The 23,763-nt window shown below is 38.9% G+C and overlaps 2 protein-coding genes and 1 pseudogene across 4 annotated transcripts; 2 read left to right on the top strand and 1 right to left on the bottom strand.

The window, feature by feature from the left end:
• Positions 1–2,663, bottom strand: LOC121760128 (annotated as a pseudogene).
• Positions 2,664–4,016: 1,353 nt separating this feature from the next.
• Positions 4,017–6,396, top strand: LOC121761121 (cytochrome P450 76T24-like). Its single transcript, XM_042156716.1, has 2 exons — positions 4,017–4,907; positions 5,692–6,396. The coding sequence occupies exons 1-2, from the start codon at positions 4,017–4,019 to the stop codon at positions 6,280–6,282; spliced, it is 1,482 nt and encodes a 493-aa protein (XP_042012650.1). The 3' UTR covers positions 6,283–6,396.
• Positions 6,397–14,486: 8,090 nt separating this feature from the next.
• LOC121760984 (pectin acetylesterase 8-like) lies at positions 14,487–18,658 on the top strand. 3 transcript variants are annotated; one of them, XM_042156564.1, is made up of 14 exons: positions 14,487–14,684; positions 15,025–15,086; positions 15,327–15,622; positions 15,781–15,913; positions 16,076–16,155; positions 16,243–16,332; positions 16,425–16,549; positions 16,629–16,692; positions 16,809–16,862; positions 16,958–17,035; positions 17,114–17,225; positions 17,348–17,487; positions 17,602–17,730; positions 18,287–18,658. In XM_042156564.1, the coding sequence occupies exons 5-13, from the start codon at positions 16,129–16,131 to the stop codon at positions 17,695–17,697; spliced, it is 786 nt and encodes a 261-aa protein (XP_042012498.1). In that variant the 5' UTR covers positions 14,487–14,684; positions 15,025–15,086; positions 15,327–15,622; positions 15,781–15,913; positions 16,076–16,128; the 3' UTR covers positions 17,698–17,730; positions 18,287–18,658. The 3 variants fall into 3 exon arrangements, with proteins under 3 accessions (XP_042012498.1, XP_042012497.1, XP_042012499.1); XM_042156565.1 differs by lacking the exon at positions 14,487–14,684 and having other exon boundaries at positions 14,766–15,086; positions 15,327–15,480; positions 15,581–15,622; XM_042156563.1 differs by lacking the exon at positions 15,025–15,086.
• The last annotated feature ends 5,105 nt before the right edge of the window (positions 18,659–23,763 follow it).

Below are 23,763 nucleotides of genomic sequence, written 5' to 3' on the forward strand. Positions count from 1 at the left end.
TATTAAAACTAAAAATAAGTAAAATATGATGTATAATTGTATATACACATCACATGTAGTTTTATAAAAATAAGACCCAAAATTAGAACACCAAAAAATATTTAATAAAAAATATCTGATCAAAACTAAGTAATGATATGTTTCCACTTTCCATGAGAGGAAAACTAACATAGCTAAGCTCTAAAATATGTGAGTTCTCACAAGCAATAAACAGTGTGAAATCCCAGTTCAAGAGCTAGTTTTCCTGGAGATGAGAAATACCTCAAGACGACGTGTTCAATACAGCCTTCTGTCGAGGTAAACGAAAACCCAAGTACCCAAGCATCTGTTCTGATGGCTGCATGCACGAGCTCTATCAGCGACTGATTGGAGTTCTCATCCTTTCAACTATTCGGTTCACAGCATCACGAGACATCACTAGCGTATCGTGCTGAAGGATGCTGTAAACATTCAGACCCTGGAATTGTTGGATCAGTGAGGGAAAGAGTTGGCAATTGTTAAAGAAAACGAAAATAGTAAAAGCAGGAACCACATCTTTGTGCCAAATTTGGAAAACGAGTGATTGTTAGAAGAAATTTCTTTTATATTATGAACGGTGCACGTAGTTGTTACCAAAATAATGGAGCATTCATCAAGTTCATAGAAAAAAAATGACAACAAAGAAATTCGAGACTTACAATGGAAGGCAGTACGTTGACATAATGTAAATTCTGAGTAGCCAACTTCAGCTTCTCGTTAATAGGACCTCTCAAGCTAAATATTCACCTGCGCACCGCGGAGTGTTCCGTGCCTTGCACGACCAGTGCCCTTCTGGGGCCAAGGCTTTCTGCCAGTCCCGCTAACCTCACTACTCGTTTTGGTTGAATGTGTCCCCTAAAACATAGCACAGTAGAACTAAATCAAAAACCAAGAGTGCGTTAATGAAAACAAATGCTACAAATGGGGAAGGAAAGTAAAGGCCAAATGAGCCCTGACACACCTTTACCATAAAAATAAGATTATAAGGAAGAATAAATTAGTAGTCAGCGAGTTTTGACCGACAAGCCATTAAAAATCTCTCATTAATAGCTGCATCGACCAATAACAGCGACAAGGACTTATATTCTGCTTCTATTTGGCCATTCCTTGTACTAAGAAGAATTGTTGACATCAATTCTTTAAGACTTTTAACGAACAAGAATGAAAATGACGCACCTGCCGCCGCTTAGCTAGTTGCCACCTTACGACACGATGAATAATATCCTTTCTAATTGGCACATCTAAAACATCACCACCCAATGTCATAAAGCCTTTATCTTCATTAAGAAAATTATTAACAGGAATAACCAGATCCTGACAGAGACCTGCATCACCAATAAAAGAAAATGAACAACACTGCTCCATGTTTTTACAGCTAAAATCTAAAAATGATGAGCAATTACAAAAGGAATTACTTTCAATTTACATTTCTTTCATCTTCACCAATTTTAAACAAGGGCACTAAATACAAATGTGCATGCTACTAGATAGCAAGTGATATATAAAGATCACCCATTACTCTAAATTTATATTCCCACTAAATCATAAGCAGTGAGATGTCAGAAATATAGGTCATATATAACAGAGCAATTCATAAAAAATGAGCCCATGTACCTATTTCCCGATCAGGAATGGCCACACTTTTATGTTTAGAGGACAACAAATGCGAGGGAAATGCACCTTCAATTGAATTCGGTGTCAAAATAGTTGTGGAGTACCTCCGGCAAACATCCAAAGACGCCTGGCACAAATAAAGTGTTAGCTACAACTTGTATTCCATTTAACATATGAATACAAAATCACAGCAAGAAGCACTAAAAGTAATTTAGTCTAATCCTAAACCAATGTAGTTAAAAACAACCCCAGTAAGGTGTATGTGCATTCACGTTCTACCTTTCCGAGAACAGAAGATCTCATCACATACGAGCTATCGCCACAATCATGACCACGAAGTGCTGCATCAATTTTTCACAGCAAGAGCTTAGAATCCATTCACATAACAAAAGTTTCCAAATACTAAGAATTGACTCTTGGCACCAATCAACAAAGCTGAATACAGCAAAGAAAACAACAGAAGAGAAAAGAAATAAACAGCTGAATATTGATTACAAAGCTAAGTACACTATGGATGAAATCAACCAACAAGACTCTAACTTTTTTCACTACAAACAAGAAAAAACACAAAATTAAACTAATTATTCGCAAGAAAAATAGAGAGATTGCAGGAAGGGGCTACCGTTATATACATAAATTGGCAGAGAAGAAACGTCGCCAGGAGCGAATGCACGCAATACTCTTCGAGAAATCGACAAAGCCATCTCCAAATTCCGGCTACAAAGGGCTACGATAAGCCAGAAATATTATTCCAGCTGCAACCAAAAGTGCAATCACACGATATATCACTCACATTCAAATCAACCTCCAATTGATGAGGAAATCGACCAGATTCAACGAAGCACATTCGTTAATTAAACTTATCAACTGCTATGATGAGCAAGTACGAAGAAGATTACCGGCATTAGGTAGCAGGATTGAAATGGGCGTTGCGTCAGAGAGAGGGAGATTCTCCCTTCCTGTTCCATAAACCCTTAGATCTGTGCTTCAGGGGGCCGGCCCGGGCCGGGCCGGGCTAAATAAATTTAAGGGTTTTTATTTGCTAGAAATTCGAAAGTAGTACTCTCTCCCATTTTTTCTATTTCCGTCTGTCCCATAAAATTTGTCTCATTTAACTTTTTACCATTTTTGGTAGTGAACCTCATATTCCACTAACTCATTCCTGCTCACATTTTATTATAAAACATATATATAAAAGTAAGACTCACATTCCACTAATTTTTTCAACTCACTTTTCATTACATTTCTTAAGACCCGTGTCGGATCAAAGTGGGACAATATTTGGGGGACGGAGAGAGTATTCGTATTCGGTTAATGGATAGGGGTTCGAGTTAATGGCTTACAATTTCGGAAAATACTTTCAATTAAAGCATAGTTGCAGCGCGGAGCATTAGGGACTCTGAGGTCACCAGTTCAAGCTTCATCACTCGTTGGGAGATTTTCGATCTTAATTTATAAATCAGGTCAAACAGGATTAGTCAAATTAGATTAAAGGCGGATTAGGAACACCTATATGTCAAACCAAAAAAAAAGATAAAGGGTTCGAATTATTAGTTCAAGGTTTTTGACGGGTGATAAATATTTCCTCCATGCACAAAGATAGTCTTATTTGTGGAAATGTGAATTTTAATGTATAAGATAAAGTAAGACAAAAGAAGAAAAAATAGATAAAGTAGAAGAGATAGAGAGATATATAATTATTTTTTATGAAAATAGCAAAATACGACTATTTTTTTCTAGACGAATATTGTAATTTTTGGGTACAGGTTTAAGTTGGTCTTGGGATATATAATTTGTTAATACACATGTAAATACTAATTGTGTGACATTAATCTAATTACCTAACAAAGTTCACCTATTTGATGTATTTATAATTAATTTAATAAAAAGTAAAGATAAGCAATATATTTCTTCTTAAATTTTAAACCAACAATGCTTATATATCAAATATCAATACAATAGCCCAATTAAGAAAGTTCTAAGTAGCCCATAAAAATATAACAAATTTAGGCCCATAACTAATTTGAATAAAACCAAGTCCAAACTATTGGGCTGAAACAACGTAAAATATCTAAACAAAATCTTACTACGACTAGTATTATTTTCATTCACATTATCACATACCTTGTTGACAAAATCTAGAACTCTAGAAACTTTTGAATCTATCCCTTAAAAGATACTCCTATATTACGAACGACAAGATGTCATCAATAAAAGTACTCTATAAATTAAATCCTTTTCATACAATACTTTTTATAAACATAAAAGTCATTTTCACATTTTCCCTAGTAAAACAAATATTTTTTATTTTACCGAGAAAAATCCTGAATTAGTATATATAACATGCACATAATTACAAACACAAACACAAATCTTGATTGGCAATGGATTTCCTCACAATTTTGATTCTACTCTCGTTCATTCTATCCACTTTACTTCTCCTTCTCTTGGGACCAAAGCTGTTTGGTTCCAAGTCGAAGCTCCCACCGGGCCCCACCCCGTTACCAATCCTAGGTAACATCCACCTCCTCGGTCGTAACCCCCACCGCAGTCTTGCAAAGCTCTCCCGGACCTACGGCCCCCTGATGCACCTCAAGCTCGGTAGCATCACCACGATCGTGGCATCCTCGCCAGAGATCGCCAGGGAGATCCTGCAGAAGCACGACCAGACATGCTCCAGTCGTGCAGTGCCCTGCGTGGCCCAGACGCTGGGCCACGCAGAGGCCTCCATGGCCTGGCTCCCCGTGGGGAGCCAGTGGCGCAAGCTGCGCAAGATCACCAAGGAGCACATGTTCACCGCGCAAAAGGTCAACGCGAGCGAACCCCTCCGCCAAGAGAAGCTGCGCCAGTTGCTCGATCACTTGGTGGAGGGACGCGGAAGGGAGGTGAATTTCGAGGAGGTTGCCTTTGTGACGGCTCTGAATCTTATCTCTACTACTTTATTCTCTGTCGACTTTGCCAGTCTCGACTCTGGCTCGTCCCACGAGGAGGTGAAGGAGATCATTCGGGGACTTATGGAGATCTCCGGCACTCCTAACGTTGCTGATTTCTTCCCGATTTTGAGATTGGTGGATCCACAAGGGCTCAAGCGCAAGGCAAAGGTTTACTTGGGAAAAATGCTTGACAAATTTGATGAGATTATTAGTAAAAGGTTGGAAGAAAGGGGCAAGTCTTGGGATTGTACGAGGAAGACGGATTTGCTTGAAGTACTACTCGATCTCAATCAAGAAGATGAAGCTTACTTGAGCCTCCATGAAATCAAACACCTACTTAGTGTAAGAATTTAATACATGAACATCACTTTCTTTTTATTTCTATAATAAAAATAATAATAATGTCGTGCACCTTCCACAATGACACATTAGTAATTTAGTAGTTTGGAGAACATATAAGAATATTTTAGGTTGCTAGCATGCATTGAATAGTTGGTACATCGTTAATTTCAAAAAACGAGATTGAATTATTGAATATTACTTCTAATTTGACATTTATAAAGGTTTCGCGGGATTGATTTATTGAATATTATTAATTTGACATTTTCAAGGCTTGACTTTGGATTAGAGTAGTAAATACGTTTATTTTGCATTTATGGAAACACCCTTGATTTCAACTGTGACATGCTATGACTATGACCTATAGGTTTTGGGTTAGATAGAAAACAATAGTATTAATTGTGTATAAATACTACTAATAAATTAAAAGAGTTACTCCACTACTTTGTGTTATGGACTAAAATGACAATACATGCTTATATAATGGCGGATTCTGGTGGGATTGGAGTAATGAAAAACTCTATAGCCGGCCATGAAGACTGAAAAACTCTGCTAAAATCACATTTTGGAGTTATCGTTGGCCTCATGATGCGACAACTTGAAGGGTTGGGGTTTAATTCTGTTATATGTCCAACATCTATTAACAAGTGTCCACCACCACACTGCCCTAGCTATCCGATGTCAACCACCGCACGAGTTCTATTTACTGGATCTGTCACTATTTTCAATCTGGTTAATACGGTTGAACTATGTTAATTTTATCTATCTCATCCATCGTATACGACAGGACTTGATCATCGCGGGAGCGGACACAACCACGGATTCCGTGCAATGGGCAATGTCCGAGCTAATACGCAACCCCGAAAAGCTATCCAAAGCCAAGAAAGAGCTGAGAAGTGTGATCGGAGAGAGGGCACAAGTTCAAGAAAACGACATCCCAAAACTACCATACCTAAACGCAGTGATCAAAGAGAGCTTCCGGCTGCACCCGCCCGGCCCGTTTCTAATCCCCCACGAGGCGGAGGCCGACCTGGAGATCAACGGCTACACGATACCGAGAGGCGCACGGATACTCGTGAACGTGTGGGCTATCGGGAGAGACCCGAGCATATGGCCCGGCCCGGAGTCGTTTGAGCCCGAGAGGTTTGTTGGCGGCTCGGTCGACTACAAAGGGCGGGATTTCGTGCTTATTCCGTTTGGCTCGGGCCGGAGAATTTGCCCCGGGCTGCCGCTGGCGCACGTGATGGTGCATCTTATGGTTGCGTCGATGATACATGAGTTTGATTGGGAAGCACAAGATGTGGATATGGATGATGTGTTTGGGCTTTCTCTACACAAGGCCCGGCCTCTCAAGGCCTTTCCTATCATTAAAAGTTAAAGAGTGATTAAATGCTATAGTACTATATATATTATCATTAGTAGGACATGTGCCTCGTGACCACGAAATTTGTGTAATAAGATGATGAATTTTCATCTCAGATTTTAATAGTAACTTAAGAGCTAAAAATGATCATTGGCTAGTTTATATTTTAAGAACTAGTACAACTATATTTTAATTTAGTCGTAACACTAAAGAGATATTTGGACCTTAATGCACCGCTATAGATAAATATAGGCATAGATTGAAAGTCGAAGATGGTTTGTATGATCGGAAACGCAGCAACACAAGAAACAAAACAATGACACCGGATTTACGTGGTTCGACGTAAAAGTCTACATCCACGGGAAGTGCTCTTGATCTTATTCCTTCCCCACGGGTTTACAAGATGAAGAAGAAAAGACAATCTGTGCGTAACTACGAATACACAGTACAAAGAAGATAACTCTCACAAAACTCGATGTGAACCTCACACACTCAAAGAACTCTCAAGGATCTTGACATGGTGAATAAACTCTCTCTTTCTCTTGTATCTCACGGTTTCTTCTCTTCTCTTCTTTTAACAGAAACTCTCTATTATATATGCATTGAACGGCTCCGATTCCTTCACTTCTCGCTCCACATCTCAGCCGTTCATCTTCACAACCAACTTTTAACAAACTCTTGAGTAAGTAGCCGTTGTGTAACTGAGTCTCATGCCTTGAGTAATTCAGTGATCAACCGAACTCAACAATCTCCACCTTGAGCATTGAATTGATCAAGAGTCTTCCATTGTTGCCTTTACTCCACCTTAAAACGAAACCACACTGACCAGTTTCAGACAATGTCTGAACTTTGCTACTGGCAGTGGCTTGGTAAGAATATCCGCAGCATTATCTTCAGTCCCCACTTTCTCTACCCTGACTTCCCCTCTATCAATGATGTCCCTGATGAAGTGAAGTCTGATGTCTATGTGCTTTGTCCTCTCATGATGAATTTGATGTTTAGCCAAGCAGATAGCACTATTGTTATCACAGAAGATAGCCACTGAGTTCTGCTTCACACCAAAATCTTCAATAATTCCCTTCAACCAAGTTGCTTCCTTTACTGCTTCAGTCAAGGCAATATATTCAGCCTCGGTGGTTGACAAGGCTACCACAGATTGCAGGGACGACTTCCAGCTAATTGCACTGCCATATAGATTGAAGATGTAACCTGTCTGAGACTTCCTTGTATCCACATTTGATGCATAATCTGAATCACAATATCCCATTAGTGGTTCTTCAATCTTCTCTTTCTGCCTTTTGTACAGAATTCCAGTGCTTTTAGATCCCTTCATATACTTCAAAATCCACTTCAATGCCAGCCAATGGTCCTTTCCATGCTCTTTCATGAATCTGCTGGTGACACTAATTGCATGAGATAAATCAGGTCTTGTACATATCATGCTGTACATGATGCTCCCCACAATACTTGAATATGGAATAGCATCCATTTCAGCCTTCTCTTCAGTGGACCTTGGGATTTGCTCTTTTGAAAGCTTGAAATGCTGAGGCATTGGCACTGCTTTCTCATCAGAATCTTGCATCTTGAACCTACTGACTACTCTTCGAATGTAATCAGTTTGATTAAGCCAAAGTTCACCAATACTCCTGTCTCTGCAGATGTCCATGCCTAAGATCCTCTTTGCTTCACCAAGATCTTTCATCTCAAAACTCTGCATCAACTCTTCTTTTATAGCTTGAACTTCTGTCAAGTTCTCAGCTGCCACAAGCATATCATCTACGTACAGCACCAGATAAGCAACTTTTCTTCCATCTCTATTTCTTATATACACACAGTCATCATATGCAGATTTGTGAAAGCCAATTTCTGCCAGGTGAGAATCAAACTTCTTATACCATTGCCGGCTGCTTTGCTTTAATCCATATATACTCTTTTTCAGCAAGCATACTTTATCTTCCTGGCCCTTAATCACAAAACCCTCCGGCTGTTCCATGAAGATTGTCTCCTCCAAATCCCCATTTAGAAAAGCCGTTTTTACATCTAACTGATGCAACTCCCAATTTAGTTGAGTGACCACAGCTAGCATGATTCTTATAGAACAATGCTTCACAACCGGTGAGAAGACCTCATTGTAATCCACTCCTTCTTCCTGAGTGTATCCCTTAGCTACAAGCCGGGCTTTGAACCTTATTTCCCCTTTCTGAGACATTTCTACTTTCTTCTTGAATATCCATTTTGAACCCACAGCCTTTTGTAATGCTGATCTATCAACCAATACCCAAGTTTTATTCTTCAACAATGAGTCTATTTCATCCTTCATAGCCTTCATCCATTGTGTCTTCTCAGAGCTTCTCATAGCTTCTTGGAAATTTGCAGGCTCATCATATAAAACTGACTCTGCAACACACAGTGCATAGAAAAGCATCTCATAATCATTGTATTTTACTGGGAGTTTTGTTGCTCTCCTAGGCCTATCTCTGGCCAATCTGTAAGAGCCACCACTGCTCAAAGTATCTCCATTACTACGGAGATCATTTCCGGGCACATTAGCTTCAGGCACATCAGTTTCTGGTTCAGCTGCACTCACATCCAGAGGCTCCACCTCAAGGCTAGAACTGCTGGCTCCTGATCTGGAGATTGACTCAGCATAGGGCATGCTCAATTCATCGAAGATAACATCCCTGCTCACCAGCAGCTTCTGAGATTCCTGATCCCATAGCCTATATCCTTTGACTCCATCTTGATAGCCCAGAAATATACACTTTATTGCCCTGCTATCCAGCTTTCCACCTTTTACATGAGCATAAGCTCTACATCCAAACGGTTTGAGTCTACAAAAATCTGGAGATTCTCCATACCATCTTTTGTCTGGAATTTCAAAATCTATAGCAGAAGATGGGCACTTGTTGATTACTTTAGAAGCTGTCATGACAGCCTCCCCCCAAAACTTCTTGGGAACATCAGAAGTCAAGAACATGCATCTAACCCTCTCCATTATTGTTCTGTTCATCCTTTCCGCAATGCCATTTTGTTGAGGATTCCTTGCTACTGTCTTGTGTCTTCGAATTCCTCTATCCTTGCAGAAGATGTCAAACTCATTTGAGAGATATTCCAGCCCATTATCAGTCCTCAAACACTTGAGAGACACTCCTTTCTGTCTTTCTACCAGAGTATGCCATATCTTGAAGCTTTTGAAAGCTTCTGATTTTTCCCTGAGCACAAAAATCCATAGCTTTCTTGAAAAATCATCAATTACGGACATAAAATACCTTCCTCCTCCTACTGTCTGAGGTTGAGCCGGACCCCATAGGTCACTATGAGCATAATCCAGTGGTGCTTTGGAAATATGCTTTGCTTTTGGAAATGGAAGTTTCTTGCTTTTGCCCATTATGCAATCTTCACATTTCTTGAAGCTTTCAATATCTGAACACTGGATCAGGCCCTGTTTCTCAAGCATCTTCATTCCCTTTAGACCAACATGTCCCAGCCTCTTATGCCATAAATCTGTCTCAACTTTCTGAACCGAATGAGCTTGTCCAGTGACAGCTTTTGCATCCAGGTAATACAGGCTTCTTACTCTCATTGCTGTCAGTATTATTTGAGAGCCTTTATAAATCTCAAGGTTCTCTCCATGTGATCTAAAACCACACCCTTTTGACTGCAACACCCCAAGAGATATCAAGTTTCTTTTGATCTCTGGAATCAATCTCACATCAGTGAGTATCCTTGTTCCTCCATCTCTCAATTTCAGCTTGATCTTTCCTATTCCCTGCACAAGACATGTCTGATCATTACCTAAAATGACTGACCCCTGAGCCGGCTTGATTTCTTCAAACCATTCTCTGTGAGAGCAGATGTGGTAACTGCACCCTGAATCAACAATCCAGCTCTCTTCAATATCGGATTCTGATACATTCAGAACATGCAGATCCTCCTTCTCTTGGGTGACATCAGATGACCCTTGGGCTTTAGTCTCCTCTTCTTGCTTTCTTTTCCAAGCATAACAATTCTTCTTCAAGTGGCCAGGTTTATTGCAATGGAAACAAGATCTGGACTCTTTCCTTTCATCCTTATCTTTCTTCTTTTGGAATTGGGGTTTGCTACTTTTGTTCTTCCCATTGGACCTGAATTTCTTGACGTTCAAAACGTCACCTGCTCTCTCCTGAACGCCACCCGCTTTCTGCAACTCCTTGGACTTTAGGGCTGACTGAACTTCCCAAAGTGTGATGGCTTTTTCTCTGCCATACAACATGGTATCTCTAAAATGCTCGAAAGATTTTGGGAGAGCATTCAACAAGGCAATAGCATTGTCTTCCTCCTCTAGCTTGGCATCAACATTTTCAAGATCATCGACTATCTTGTTGAAATGATCAAGTTGATCCGAAATCCCTTTATCCTCAGAGAATCTAAAAGAATATAAACGTTGCTTGAGATACAACCTGTTAGCTAGGGACTTCGTCATGTAGAGCTCTTCCAATTTCTTCCACATTCCTGCAGCAGAATCCTCTTTCGCAACTTCTCTAATGACTTTGTCGTCTAGATTGAGAATTATAGCGCTTCGAGCTTTCTTGAATACTTCAGGCTTCTTATCAGTCGTCTCGTCATCCAGTTTGAGCGGTTCAAGAGCATCATCGAGCCCTTGAGCGGTGAGTAGAGCCTTCATCTTGATCTGCCATAATGCGAAATCATTTCTGCCATTGAATTTCTCTGTCTCGTATCGCGCCATCGCCATACTCGGTTCCCACAGACGGCGCCAATTGAAAGTCGAAGATGGTTTGTATGATCGGAAACGCAGCAACACAAGAAGCAAAACAATGACACCGGATTTACGTGGTTCGACGTAAAAGTCTACATCCACGGGAAGTGCTCTTGATCTTATTCCTTCCCCACGGGTTTACAAGATGAAGAAGAAAAGACAATCTGTGCGTAACTACGAATACACAGTACAAAGAAGATAACTCTCACAAAACTCGATGTGAACCTCACACACTCAAAGAACTCTCAAGGATCTTGACATGGTGAATAAACTCTCTCTTCTCTTGTATCTCACGGTTTCTTCTCTTCTCTTATTTTAACAGAAACTCTCTATTATATATGCATTGAACGGCTCCGATTCCTTCACTTCTCGCTCCACATCTCAGCCGTTCATCTTCACAACCAACTTTTAACAAACTCTTGAGTAAGTAGCCGTTGTGTAACTGAGTCTCATGCCTTGAGTAATTCAGTGATCAACCGAACTCAACATAGATTGATAGATATACATATTGCCATAGATGTTCTGTGAGTTATTAACTTAATTATATGTGCATTGTGATATCTCGTCATGATATTGTTAGAAGATAAAATCATCATCATGACGAATCCAAGAAATGAAATTTATAAGGTTAGAACTCGTCGTTGATAAAATCATAAGGTTAGAACTCGTCGTTGATAAATTTCTCTGTGGGGTCGATCCCACAGAGAAAAATGGTGCGTTGAGTGTGTGAATAGTGAACAGGGGTCGGCTGCTGCCACACTTTAATTTGGGAGTTTTAACTACTGGATTGCGCTAGGAAAGATGTACACTAACTACTTGATCAAGGGAATAATCATGCTGACGTCAAGTAATCGAACAAGTAACGACAGGCTAGAATAAGGAACTAACTACCTAATCAAGCTACGGAAACACAACTAACTTCAACATCCAACATTATAACGATTCAAACACTTAATCAGATATTTCAAGACAAAAGCTAAACTGCGACAGTGAACGCGATTTCCGAAAACAGAACGACTTTGATTTTATATAAGATCTCAAAACAATGCTACAAACATGCGGAATACAAAACACGAACTAGCTCTTAACTACGAAACAACCAGGGATTAAACTGAACAACTAAAACTGAGAAGTAAGAAAGCGAGTAAAAGCCGAGAGGTTCTCTCAGATGGAAATTTGAAACGGCGCAGAACAGATATTGACTACTCTGTCGCGCTCCCTTTGCTCGCACTCCGTCTAACTGACCATTTCTAGAATTCTAAGCTAAACTAAGGAAACTGGAGAAAAAGAGAGAACTAAAAGAACTAAAACTTCCGAACTTTTTTTTTTATTGTGGTGCCGCATCCTCCTTTTATAGGCACGTCGCAACGATCTTTAGCTAAGATAACAATTTCGTCAGCGAATATTCGCTCACGCTAGGATCGCGCGCTTCATTGATTGACAGGTGCCCCTTCTTCTAGAAGGCAGTGGTCCCTCAGCAATTGAATAAGGATTTTCTTTCGTCCTTGATAACGGATTGATGATCCTATCCAACGCATCAGCCACACGTGCTCTTCTTCTAGAATGCGGTGGTCCCCCCCGGCTAACCACTTGATTCTACCTTGATCAATTTCTTTCAATTTTGGCCTTATTCGCCTTCTGTGCTGATCTGATCAGTTTGTCCTGGTTGCCTTTGATCAAGTGGCATTCCTGCACAATTAACACTTGTTTTGCGCGATAAACTGATCAAGTAGATAACATTTTACCCGTAAACTGATGCATGAAATAGGCCTTATCATGGATCCTCCACTACACTGATACACGTCTTCGCCAGCGCAATGCACTTCTCCATGCTCCAGACGATCCTCTTGTTCCCGTTGGACCCCTCCCCCACCTCAGCGGCCCCCGCCCCACTATCGTACACCGCTGCAGGCGATGTAGTACCCCGTCCCCTGCCCCGTCCCCTTCCCCTCCCCCTTCTCCCTGTCGGCGTCGGTGCATCGGTGGGAGATTCCCAGATCGTCGACAGCCCCGAATCCTCCAACAATAACGTCTCGATCGCAGTGAACTGAGTCTCGAGAGGAGGGGTTGTCCGCCGACAGCAAATCCATGTAGGGGCACGTTGTCCACCTGTGATTGGGGGAATCCCTGCCTACTCCCCATGCATGTATTGATCTTCGTACATAATAATTGAGAGTACTAAGATCAATTTGTAAGAGGTACATAGACATAGTAATTGAAAATCATATGATAATTGATCTTCGTACATAATAATTGAAAATATGATCGATTCATTCATAAATGGGGTACATAATATTAATAATCGATCCCTCAAATATGATTGATCTTCTTTACTAGGAAATGCAAACCTAATTCATTTTAATGATTATAGACAAAAAGAGAGTTAGCTATCTTTTCAATAATTCTTCTCCATCAGCATTCAACATCTTCCTTCGAATGATTAAATTCAGCTAAACTAAAACTAGGAAAAAGGTATGGGCTGTGTCATCAATCATCAATCTTAGGGCTTGTTCATTTTACACGAAATGGGTTCGTCAGATTAAAATCTAAGCCAAAATTGGCACTGTTCATATATGAAAAATTGAAAGTAATTAGGGTGTTCATGTTTTACGAAATGAACCAAGAAATGTCCCGGCGGAAATTATTATTTTAATCTCACATAGGTTGTGAGACCATAATACCCCCAACTCAAATTCTGCTGCCTAGATGTCAAGGGCCAAATTAGTAAATGGAACTCCATTTCTGGGCACAATCTTCAAAGCAGAATTTAAAAACCATGTCCTGGAGGAGAATTGATTTAAGGGTATTACACAGCCCTACAGTGCGGGCCTTCTATTTCTGATCGGGCTCTCCAGAAATATTCAGTGAAACATGAACATCATTTAAGCCCAAGAATTCACCCTATTTCTCACCATTTCTGGAAACTTGAACACCCCCTTAGAATAAATTGAACTATAGCTAAACTAGGAAAATATATATGGGTTGGGGTGAAGCATGTTCATTGTCAGCATTTGTTAAATAAATTCAACAAATTCTATACTAGGAAATGCAATTCAATGAATTGGTTATGCTACCTAACCATACATATCTATTATTGAATATCTTACTTTCCTGTTTATTTTGCAATGCATCCCATCCTGATTTGGCTATGCTGCCTGACCAAATACCTACTGTACTACTATATCTTTTCTTCAATATCTTATTATGCCTAAGCCTAATTATTACGCAATGCCTCATAATTCAGTATTCTCTCCCAATAGCAACTTTGAAATTACTTAATTGAATTTTAATTGTATTTTTTGCCTACAATGGATAGTAGGAAAAAACAAGTTTGTATAAACTGAAATAATAATAATAATAATAATAATAATAATAATAATAATAATAATAATAATAATAATAATAAAAACATGTTTTTAATAGTAGAAGCGTAATAGCACTTTTATTAAAACAGAAAGTTTTCCTTCTTCTTCCTTCTTCTTCCTCTTCGTTAAGCTCTGCGGCAACCATTGTGGCAACTAACAACTTGGAAGCTATATTTGAGCCCATTTCCCTCCCTCTCTTACTCCATTCTCAACTACATTGTTCCACCATCTATTCTCTCTCTTGCGTTCGGTTTCGATTTGGGGATTTTGCTGACACTCCTCACTTCAATATTCTGGTATATATAACTTTTGCATTCAATTACGCAAAATGATCACAGCATACACTCCTCTCTTTTGTAAAAAAAATAGTACTCCATCAAAGTTTTTAGAAATGAGTATTCACGCTCATTTCCCTCCCTTCTCCTGTTGGTAGTGGAGTGGAGTACCTACTAGTACTACTGCTGCTGCTGCTACTACTACTACTTTATTCTTCACTGCGTCTGTTTCTCTCTCTTCACCACTCCTCAATTTCCCCTCTTCCCATTCGCTCACACCACTCTCCATCACTCTCTCTCTCTCTCTCTCCTGATTTGAGGTTGTGACTTGTTGGATTGAGCCTCATCTTGCTTTTGTTAGGGTTTCGATTTGGGGATTTTGTTGCATCAACTTCATACAATACTTCTCACTTCAATTTTCTGGTATATATAGTAATCTGAATTTCTACTAGGCTGCTTGTTTCCTGTTCATATGTCTTCATGTTGCTGCTACTCTTGCTTCTTTTTATCATCGTTGCGTTGCAATATTTTCATCACTGCAGTTTGTTTCCTTCTAATAAATTGGCTGGTTATTTCTGCAAATTTTACTACTCTTAACTTAATAGTACTCCATATGATATGCTGCTATCAGATAGTTTAACCAATTTTTTTTGTTCGTGAAAGATGGGTAGCATTAGCCACAACCAAGTCACGGTCTCCATATGCTTCAAAATTATACTTTATGTGCTCGTCTTCATCGTATCTCAAGTCGACGCTCAAAACACTCCCCACCAACTAAATATCACGTTCATAGCAGATGCCATAACAAAAGGGGCCGGTAAAACTTGTACTACTTTCCAATAATTTATTTATTACTACTAATGCTAGTATTTTAGTTATGATTTGATGATAAAACAATATAATTGCACTTTTCCAAGGGATTCGGAGATGGAATCAATAGTTGGAAGGTTTATCTACCGGTTAGCCCTCAAACTAATACTAGTATATAAGAGAGTATTATATGTGCCCTAAATATTTCATCTTAATTTTTTTTCCTACATATATGTGTATGCTATGATAATTTAGTTGTGTTATTTGATTAGTTTACCTAATTAGAGATTGACATTTTTCATATTAGGGAGGAGCATGGTGTGCTACAAAAGAAGGATGCCTCAATAGAAGCAGCACAGGGTTAGGGTCCAACAAAGATCATCCTCCTCTACATATATCTTTGGGTACTTTCCAAAGTCATAACAAAACAATAAATCCAGGTAATATGAAATCACATCTATACATGGATTAAATAGTTGAGTTTACATGAATGAATTCTATGTTTGTATGTGGTTGAGTTATTATAAAATTTTATCTCTCTTTGCCTATAATATTTGCTTGTAACAATAAATTTCATAATAACTGGTTGATTTTTGTTTCAGATTTTTATAACTAGAATTTTGTTGCGATCCAGTACTGTGACGGTGCTTCATTTATGGCAGATGTTGAAGCCGTCAATCCGGTATGTCTATGACAATTTAATTGTTTTTGTTTCATAAGGTTAAATAGTAAAAAACTAGTTATAATTACAATTTTTTATTATTGTTAGGAAACAAATCTCCATCTAAGAGGCCGGAGAATCTTCACCTCTGTAATTGAAGAGCTCATGAGTACTCAAGGAATGAGTAATGCTGAAAATGTATGATTTGTTCTAACCTAATTACATTATTACACAATATTAATTGTCATTTAATCATGGCATAACAAGTGTTTTGGTGATTTTGTTGACAGGCTTTACTCATAGGAAACTCGGCAGGTGGGTTGGCGACGATCCTAAATTGTGATCGTTTCCATTCTTTCCTACCTGGTGCCTGTCGTGTAAAATGCATTTCAGATTCTGGCTTCTTTATTCGAGCGTAAGATTCAAATGAAAATTTAGTAATTAAAGTTTGTTATTGTACACTTAACTATATATTTTTGTGTTTGAACCAATAGGGAACATCTCCGTGGAGCTCATGACAATGCCATAGCCAACTTTCGCAAAGTAGTTTTATTTCATGTAAGGATTTTTGTGTATTTTATAATAATTACTATAATTCTAAAAATTAGTACTTTCCATGTTATAGTTTCATCTCACATTAACATGATCGACTTAACATCATTTCTTTTCTTCAGGAATTAGCCCAATTTCTACCGGAGTCATGCACACAAAGACTTGCTCCAGAATTGGTTAAATGGATATATATATACACTTATATAAAGTTGATTCTGTCATTATTATATTTGACACATGACTAATTAATTGTTTTCTTTTAAAATCTCAGTGTTTTTTCCCGGAAAATGTGGTCAATGATATCCGGACGCCATTGTTTTTGCTAAACTCAGATTTTGACAAATATCAAGTAAGTTCTGTTTACATTTATATTATTCTTCCTATGTCCTACAATTAAAATTGTATATTTATTTGTGTAATTTTTCAGATATTCAATTACGTAGCACCAAATTCGCCTAACGAAGTGGGTTGGAAGAATTGCACTACAGAATTTAGCAAGCTTTCAAGTTGCACAGAAAATCAACAACATATCATAATGGGTAATCCAAATTCATAATAATTATTGTTATTACTATTTCTATTTCCAGTTAAAACTATTAATAGTGCATAATTTTTTTTTCGATTGATCTTGTCCTCCATAATCCTTTGAATTTAATCACAGATTTTCAGACCACGTTTCTGGAAACATTGGAGAAACTAGATGATAATCCATCAAGAGGATTATTCATCACATCGTGCTATGCCCATGATTTTATTTACTATCCATCCAATTGGCAAAGAATACCGACTTTGCAAAATAAGGCAAGTTTTATGATTTTATTTGCATTTATCTCTCAAACAGTGAATTCACATTTTGATATATGTCACGAATTAAATTATTTAACTTTTATGATATTTTTTTTGTTTTTATTACAGACAATTCAGCAAGTGTTAGGTGATTGGTATTTCGAAAGAAGCAGTGTTCGCCTTATAGACACTCAAAATTTACATCCAATTAACTGCCCGATATAGTACAGATCCATTAAGTTTATCTATTTTTCCATTGTAAGTATATTTAAATTTATGTTTAAGAAAAATGTTATCTATCAAGTTAATATGGGTGCCATTCAACTTATTTTATCAATATCAGTATTATTTTGCAATCAAGTCATAGAGCATTTTATAAACTCCTATTCAAGTTTTCTTTGCGATTCTTTCTCAAGTCGAACTACAGTCTGCATAGGAATTGGATTATGTATTTAATAGGAGATTTGTTTATCTAATAAATTCCACTTGGTTGATATTTTTGTATTGAATCTGTTACAGATAATAAATTACACTTACTTCTCATTCTCATTAGTAATAACAGCAATAGACGCATTCATTTGTAAGTTTCGTCGGTTAAATTATGTTATGATAAATTATCTAACTTCATCATGTACTACCTCACAATACTTAAATGCATTAATTTGTAAATGTCGTCGGTTATTACGTTGTGATAAATTATCTATTTTCATCAAATAACACTATATAAACAACAAGATGGAGAGGCTAAAAACTAAGTAAAACATGACTCCTCAATCCAAGACAATTATTTTGATCCTAGGTTTTCATATATTAGGTGTTCTCACTGATGGATTGGATTATCAAGATCCAGAATGTTCTAAGCTTTTGCCTCCGGATTGTCTGGATTCATATTACCATGAAATGTGCAAAAATGCATCTGATGCAGTGGACGTTCCGGATAAATGTTGCGGCTACTTTATCATCACACTTAACGCTGGCTGCTTCTTTCACGGCCTCGTTAAACAATTTGAGAGTATGCACCTTTGCGACGATAAGCTAGACCCTGGCAGGGCTCAAATCATTTGGGACAAGTGCTATGGCTACACAAAGCTGTAATATGTACACTACATATAGCGGCTGTTGAAAATAAAAATACATCATGATGTTATAATATCACATCTTCTATATAATTGTCAACTTACTTTTATCAAGGTTATTCAGTAATTTTGTATGAGTTTAAGCAATGCTATAAACAACATACCAAACACAATCAAAATAATCTCAACAATTCTCATAGGTTTACTTATCTAAGTAACCATGGATACCAAATACACGCTAAGTTGAGGCATCTTCCAAAGCATCGACTTCAATCCAGTTTGTTTATATAGTATGTTTTGAGATAAAGAAGATCCCCTGTTTCGATAAATCCTAGTACTTGTATTTCAAACCAGTTCATGGAGATAATGATTCAATTCAAATATGTAGCGGCAGAAACTGATATTGGAACACTATACTATTGTTATTGAGATCAGTAGCTATTTAACGAACAATCTGATGCTTAAAAAATATAGATGAGGGTAGAGGTTATGAATGCAATGCAACCAACAGAGTGATCAAAGTTACCAGTTGAAGCCATTTTGAGTTGATCGCATGATTATGTTGGAACAGCAAAACAGGTTAGGGTACTTTTGTATTTGATGGCTTCACTTCTAAGTCTTAAATAAACACTATTGGCTTGGCTTGTTTTATTTAGCTGTCTGGTTTCTAAACCATCAATAGATTCAATACATTATTACATGGAAATGGTGTAGCCTGATTGTAATGGTATCAGATACGCGACTCAATCTTGTTATCACAACGAGATCGATTCCGGAACGAGAAGAACGAATACTTGATATGAAAATGAATAAGCAAGAAAACAATTCTTGGAGAGTCAATGGAAATCTTGTGTTTTATTTGTGTGGAAGATTACAAAACTCTTGGATGAAAAATTCTCTTTTCTTTTTCCACAGCTCGGCTCTATTTAACTAACACTTATCTAACAACTAGTTCAAACCTAACGGCTTTCATTTAAAGCTAACTAACTAGTCGCATCCGACGACGTGCATCAGTTAATAACAACTGTCAACTCCGAACTCGTTTAAGTTCGGCCAACACCGAACACGTTTAAGTTCGGCCAACACCGAACACCAACACCGAGCACTGAGCACCGAGCTCAACACCGAACATTGAGTTCGGTTAATCCCTGAGCACGACTACAAACTCGACCAATCACCGAGCATGATTGCAGTTCGTCAGATCACCGAACAGCATATCGGTCCCTAATCGCCGAACAGTATATTGGTAACCGAACTGAACTGATTGTGCAGTTTTGCCCCAATCCTCATAACAAATCTCCACCTTGGGACATAACTGGACAATCCATAGATTTCATCCATCTTCCACAATCACTCCAGCTGAATCAGATTCACCAAATCCATGCAATACTTCAACTTAAGTCCGGGCAACACCTTTGTTAGCATATCAGCTGCATTGTGCTCAGTAGCTACCTTTTCAATCTTCACTGAGCCCATTTCAACTTCATCCCTCACAAAATGAAGTTTAACATCCACATGCTTGCTCCTCTCATGGAATGTCTGATGTTTTGACAAACATATGGCACTATTTGAATCACATAATACAGTCACAGCTCCTTGATCAACTCCAAAATCCGAGCAGATTCCTTTCAGCCACATGCTCTCCTTTACGGCCTCAGCCATGGAAATATATTCTGCCTCAGTTGTTGAGAGTGCCACCACAGATTGCAAACTCGACTTCCAACTTACAGCAGCTCCATACATGCAGAAAACATAGCCGGATTGGGACTTCCTTGTGTCAATGTTAGTAGCAAAATCAGAATCACAATATCCCAATAGAGGCTGTGCATCAAAATTCTTACTTCCATCAAACAGTATGCCATAATCCTGAGTATCATTCAGATACCTTAGTATCCATTTTAAAGCATGCCAATGCTCCATACCTGGATCTGCCATGTATCTGCTCACAATACTTATGGCTTGGCTGATGTCTGGCCTTGTACACACCATGGTGTACATGATGCTTCCCACTATGTTTGCATATGGGATTTTATCCATCTCTCTTCTCTGACTATCATCTTTAGGGCACTGATTTACACTGAGCTTAAACTGCTGGCTCAGGGGCACACTCACTGGTTTGCTTTTATCCATCTGAAATTTCTTGATCACATTCCTGATGTAATCTTTCTGAGTTAGCCATATCCTTTTCTTGTCTCTATCCCTTATGATCTCCATTCCAAGGATCTTCTTTGCATCTCCAAGATCCTTCATATCAAATTCAGATTTCAGATCACCTTTCACTAACTCCACCTCTTCCTTATGCTCTGCAGAGATCAGCATATCATCTACATACAATAGTAGATATGCCACAGCAACTCCACCTCTTCTCTTGATGAAGACACAATGATCATACAAAGACTTCTCAAAACCGATCTTATGCATGAACTCATTGAACCTGAGATACCACTGTCTTGAACTTTGTTTTAGACCATACAAGCTTCTTTTCAGCAAACACACCTTTCCTTCATTTCCTGGTTGGACAAAACCAGGAGGCTGCTCCATGTAAATTTTCTCTTCGAGCTCTCCATGAAGAAAGGCTGTTTTGACATCGAGTTGCTGCAATTCCCAATTTCTCTGAGCAACAATGGCAAGTAGAATCCTGATGGAGCTATGCTTTACCACAGGGGAGAATATTTCATTATAATCTACTCCCTCCTTTTGTGTAAAGCCTTTGGCCACCAACCTGGCTTTAAATCTGATTTGATTGTTGTTGAAGGCCTCAATTTTCTTCTTAAAAATCCATTTACAACCAACTGTTTTCTGATCAGTTGGCCTCAACACCAAAATCCATGTGTGATTTTTGTACAAGCTATCAATCTCCTCCTGCATGGCTAATAGCCACTGATCCTTCTCCGGACTCCTTATTGCTTCCTTGTAATTTGAAGGCTCATGATAGTCCATCTCCTCAGCTATGGCCAGTGCATAGTGCATCATATCAAAATCCTGAAATCTGGAAGGGAGCTTGATCCTTCTTCTGGTTCTGTCTCTTGCAACCAGTCTCTGTGGAGTCTTGATGTTACTTTCATGTTCAGAGGATCCACCAACACTGGTTTCTTGTGAATTTCTCACAGTATCTGGTGGACTTCTTACAGCATCAGATGAGGATTCCCTCTGACCCTCCACCTCAAACTCAACAGTCTGAACTTGCTTCATGAAGAAAGGCATTTCAGATTCCCTGAAAATAACATCCCTACTGATGACAACCTTCTTATTCCCTTCCTCACAGCACCATAATCTGTAACCTTTAACTCCAACCTGATAGCCTATCATCACACATCTGAGAGCCCTTGGTTCCAGCTTTCCTTGTTTGATGTGAGCATATGCTCTACACCCAAATGGTCTTAATTTTGAATAGTCTCCATAAGATCCATACCATCTACTATCCAGAGTCTGATTTTCAATGGCAGCAGAGGGGCATTTGTTGATTAAAACAACAGCTGTGGAGGCTGCTTCTGCCCAAAATGGTTTTGACATTCCAGATGCTATCAACATGCATCTTACCCTTTCAAGAATGGTTCTATTTATTCTCTCGGCGACCCCATTTTGTTGTGGGTTGTGTGGCACCGTTCTATGCCTTTTAATTCCTTTTCTCTTGCAAAACTCATCAAACTCATGGGACAAAAATTCCAGCCCATTGTCAGTTCTTAGGCATCTCAAAGGCTTCCCCTTTTCTAGCTCAACTGCAGTACACCACTCCTGAAATTTCTTGAAGGTCTCTGACTTTTCTTTCATGATCATTATCCAAACCTTTCTTGAAAAATCATCAACAAATGATAAGAAATACCTGCCTCCTCCAATGCTATTTACTGGTGCAGGGCCCCATATGTCACTGTGAACATATTGGAGAGGTTGTGTTGAGTTATGTTTGCCCACTCCATATGGCAGCTTCTTGTTTTTGCCAAGAATGCATTCTTCACACGATCCAATGGCTCTTTGTATCTCTGAATTAGCCATCTGAATAATGCCTTGCTTTACCAGCTGCATCAGCCCAGTGTCCCCCACATGGCCCAGCCTAGCATGCCAATTGATGGTCTTTTGTGTGTTGTTAGCTGTTCCAGCAACTGCCTCAGCTTTCAGATAATAGAGCACATTGTTTCTGACAGCCTTCATGATCATTTGGCCATCCTTTTTGACAAGCATCTCTCCACCAAAGAGAGTCAATTCATAGCCATTCTTCTCAAGAAGACCCAAGGATATAAGATTCCTTTTAATGGATGGGATGTATCTCACATCAGTGAGAGTTCTGAAAATTCCATTGTCCATCCTCAAACATATGCTCCCAACACCCCTTACATCACACACATGGTCATCTCCCAGCAACACCGAGCCTTCAGATTCCTTTAAATCTTGGAACCAGTCGAGATTGGAGGACATATGGAAACTGCAGCCTGAGTCCATGATCCATAGCCTTGATAATGGGCTATCCTCTACCACATTGAGAGCTCTTGCCTCTTCAATTTCCTCAGTGATAGCTGCTGTACCATCTCCTTTGTGATTTTCAGATTGCTTTTTCTTCCAAGCAAAACAATTTTGCTTGATGTGTCCTGGTTTCTTACACCAGAAGCAGCTTCTAGATTCCTTTTGATCTCCTTCCTTAGATGATCTTGGCTTCCACTTGTCAGATGGGGGTTTCTTGAATTTGAATTGTTTCTTTGAAGTTGCCTTCACATTTAGGCTTTCAGCAGCTTGATCGATTGGCTTGCTGACACATTTCTGCATTGCCTTCAGTTTTAATGCAGAAAATACCTCCTCCAAAGTCACTTTCGAATCCCTTCCAAGAAGTATTGAGTCTTTGAATTGCTCAAAACTCTGAGGCAGAGCATTCAATAACATCAAAGCTTTATCCTCATCTTTCATGGGATCATCCACACCCTCAAGATCATCTATATACTTTCGAAAATCTTCCAGCTGATCCGCCAGATTCTTGGAGTCAGAAAATCTAAAGTTGAACAATCTTTGCTTGAGATGCAACCTATTGGAGATTGACTTCTCCATATATATTTTCTCCAATTTCTCCCACACTCCCGCGGCATCATCTTCTTTCTGAACCTCCCTCAAGACTCTATCGCTGAGGCACAAGACAATCGAGCTATACGCCTTGTATTCCAGTTCTTGACATTTCGCCGCATCCATCCCTTGAATCTCTTTCTTGTCCGTCTTGGATTTCACATAATCC

Source organism: Salvia splendens, chromosome 13, assembly GCF_004379255.2.
Source record: "Salvia splendens isolate huo1 chromosome 13, SspV2, whole genome shotgun sequence".
Lineage (NCBI taxonomy): Eukaryota > Viridiplantae > Streptophyta > Magnoliopsida > Lamiales > Lamiaceae > Salvia > Salvia splendens.

What these genes read in the sequence shown, in the direction of transcription:
- LOC121761121 (XM_042156716.1), top strand. Translation starts at nt 4,017, where the DNA reads ATGGATTTCCTCACAATTTTGATTCTACTCTCGTTCATTCTATCCACT. An exon ending in AAATCAAACACCTACTTAGT is followed by an intron (nt 4,908 to 5,691) that starts GTAAGAATTTAA and finishes CGTATACGACAG; the next exon opens with GACTTGATCATCGCGGGAGC.
- LOC121760984 (XM_042156564.1), top strand. Translation starts at nt 16,129, where the DNA reads ATGGCAGATGTTGAAGCCGTCAATCCG. An exon ending in TCTGGCTTCTTTATTCGAGC is followed by an intron (nt 16,550 to 16,628) that starts GTAAGATTCAAA and finishes TTGAACCAATAG; the next exon opens with GGAACATCTCCGTGGAGCTC. An exon ending in GCAAAGTAGTTTTATTTCAT is followed by an intron (nt 16,693 to 16,808) that starts GTAAGGATTTTT and finishes TCTTTTCTTCAG; the next exon opens with GAATTAGCCCAATTTCTACC.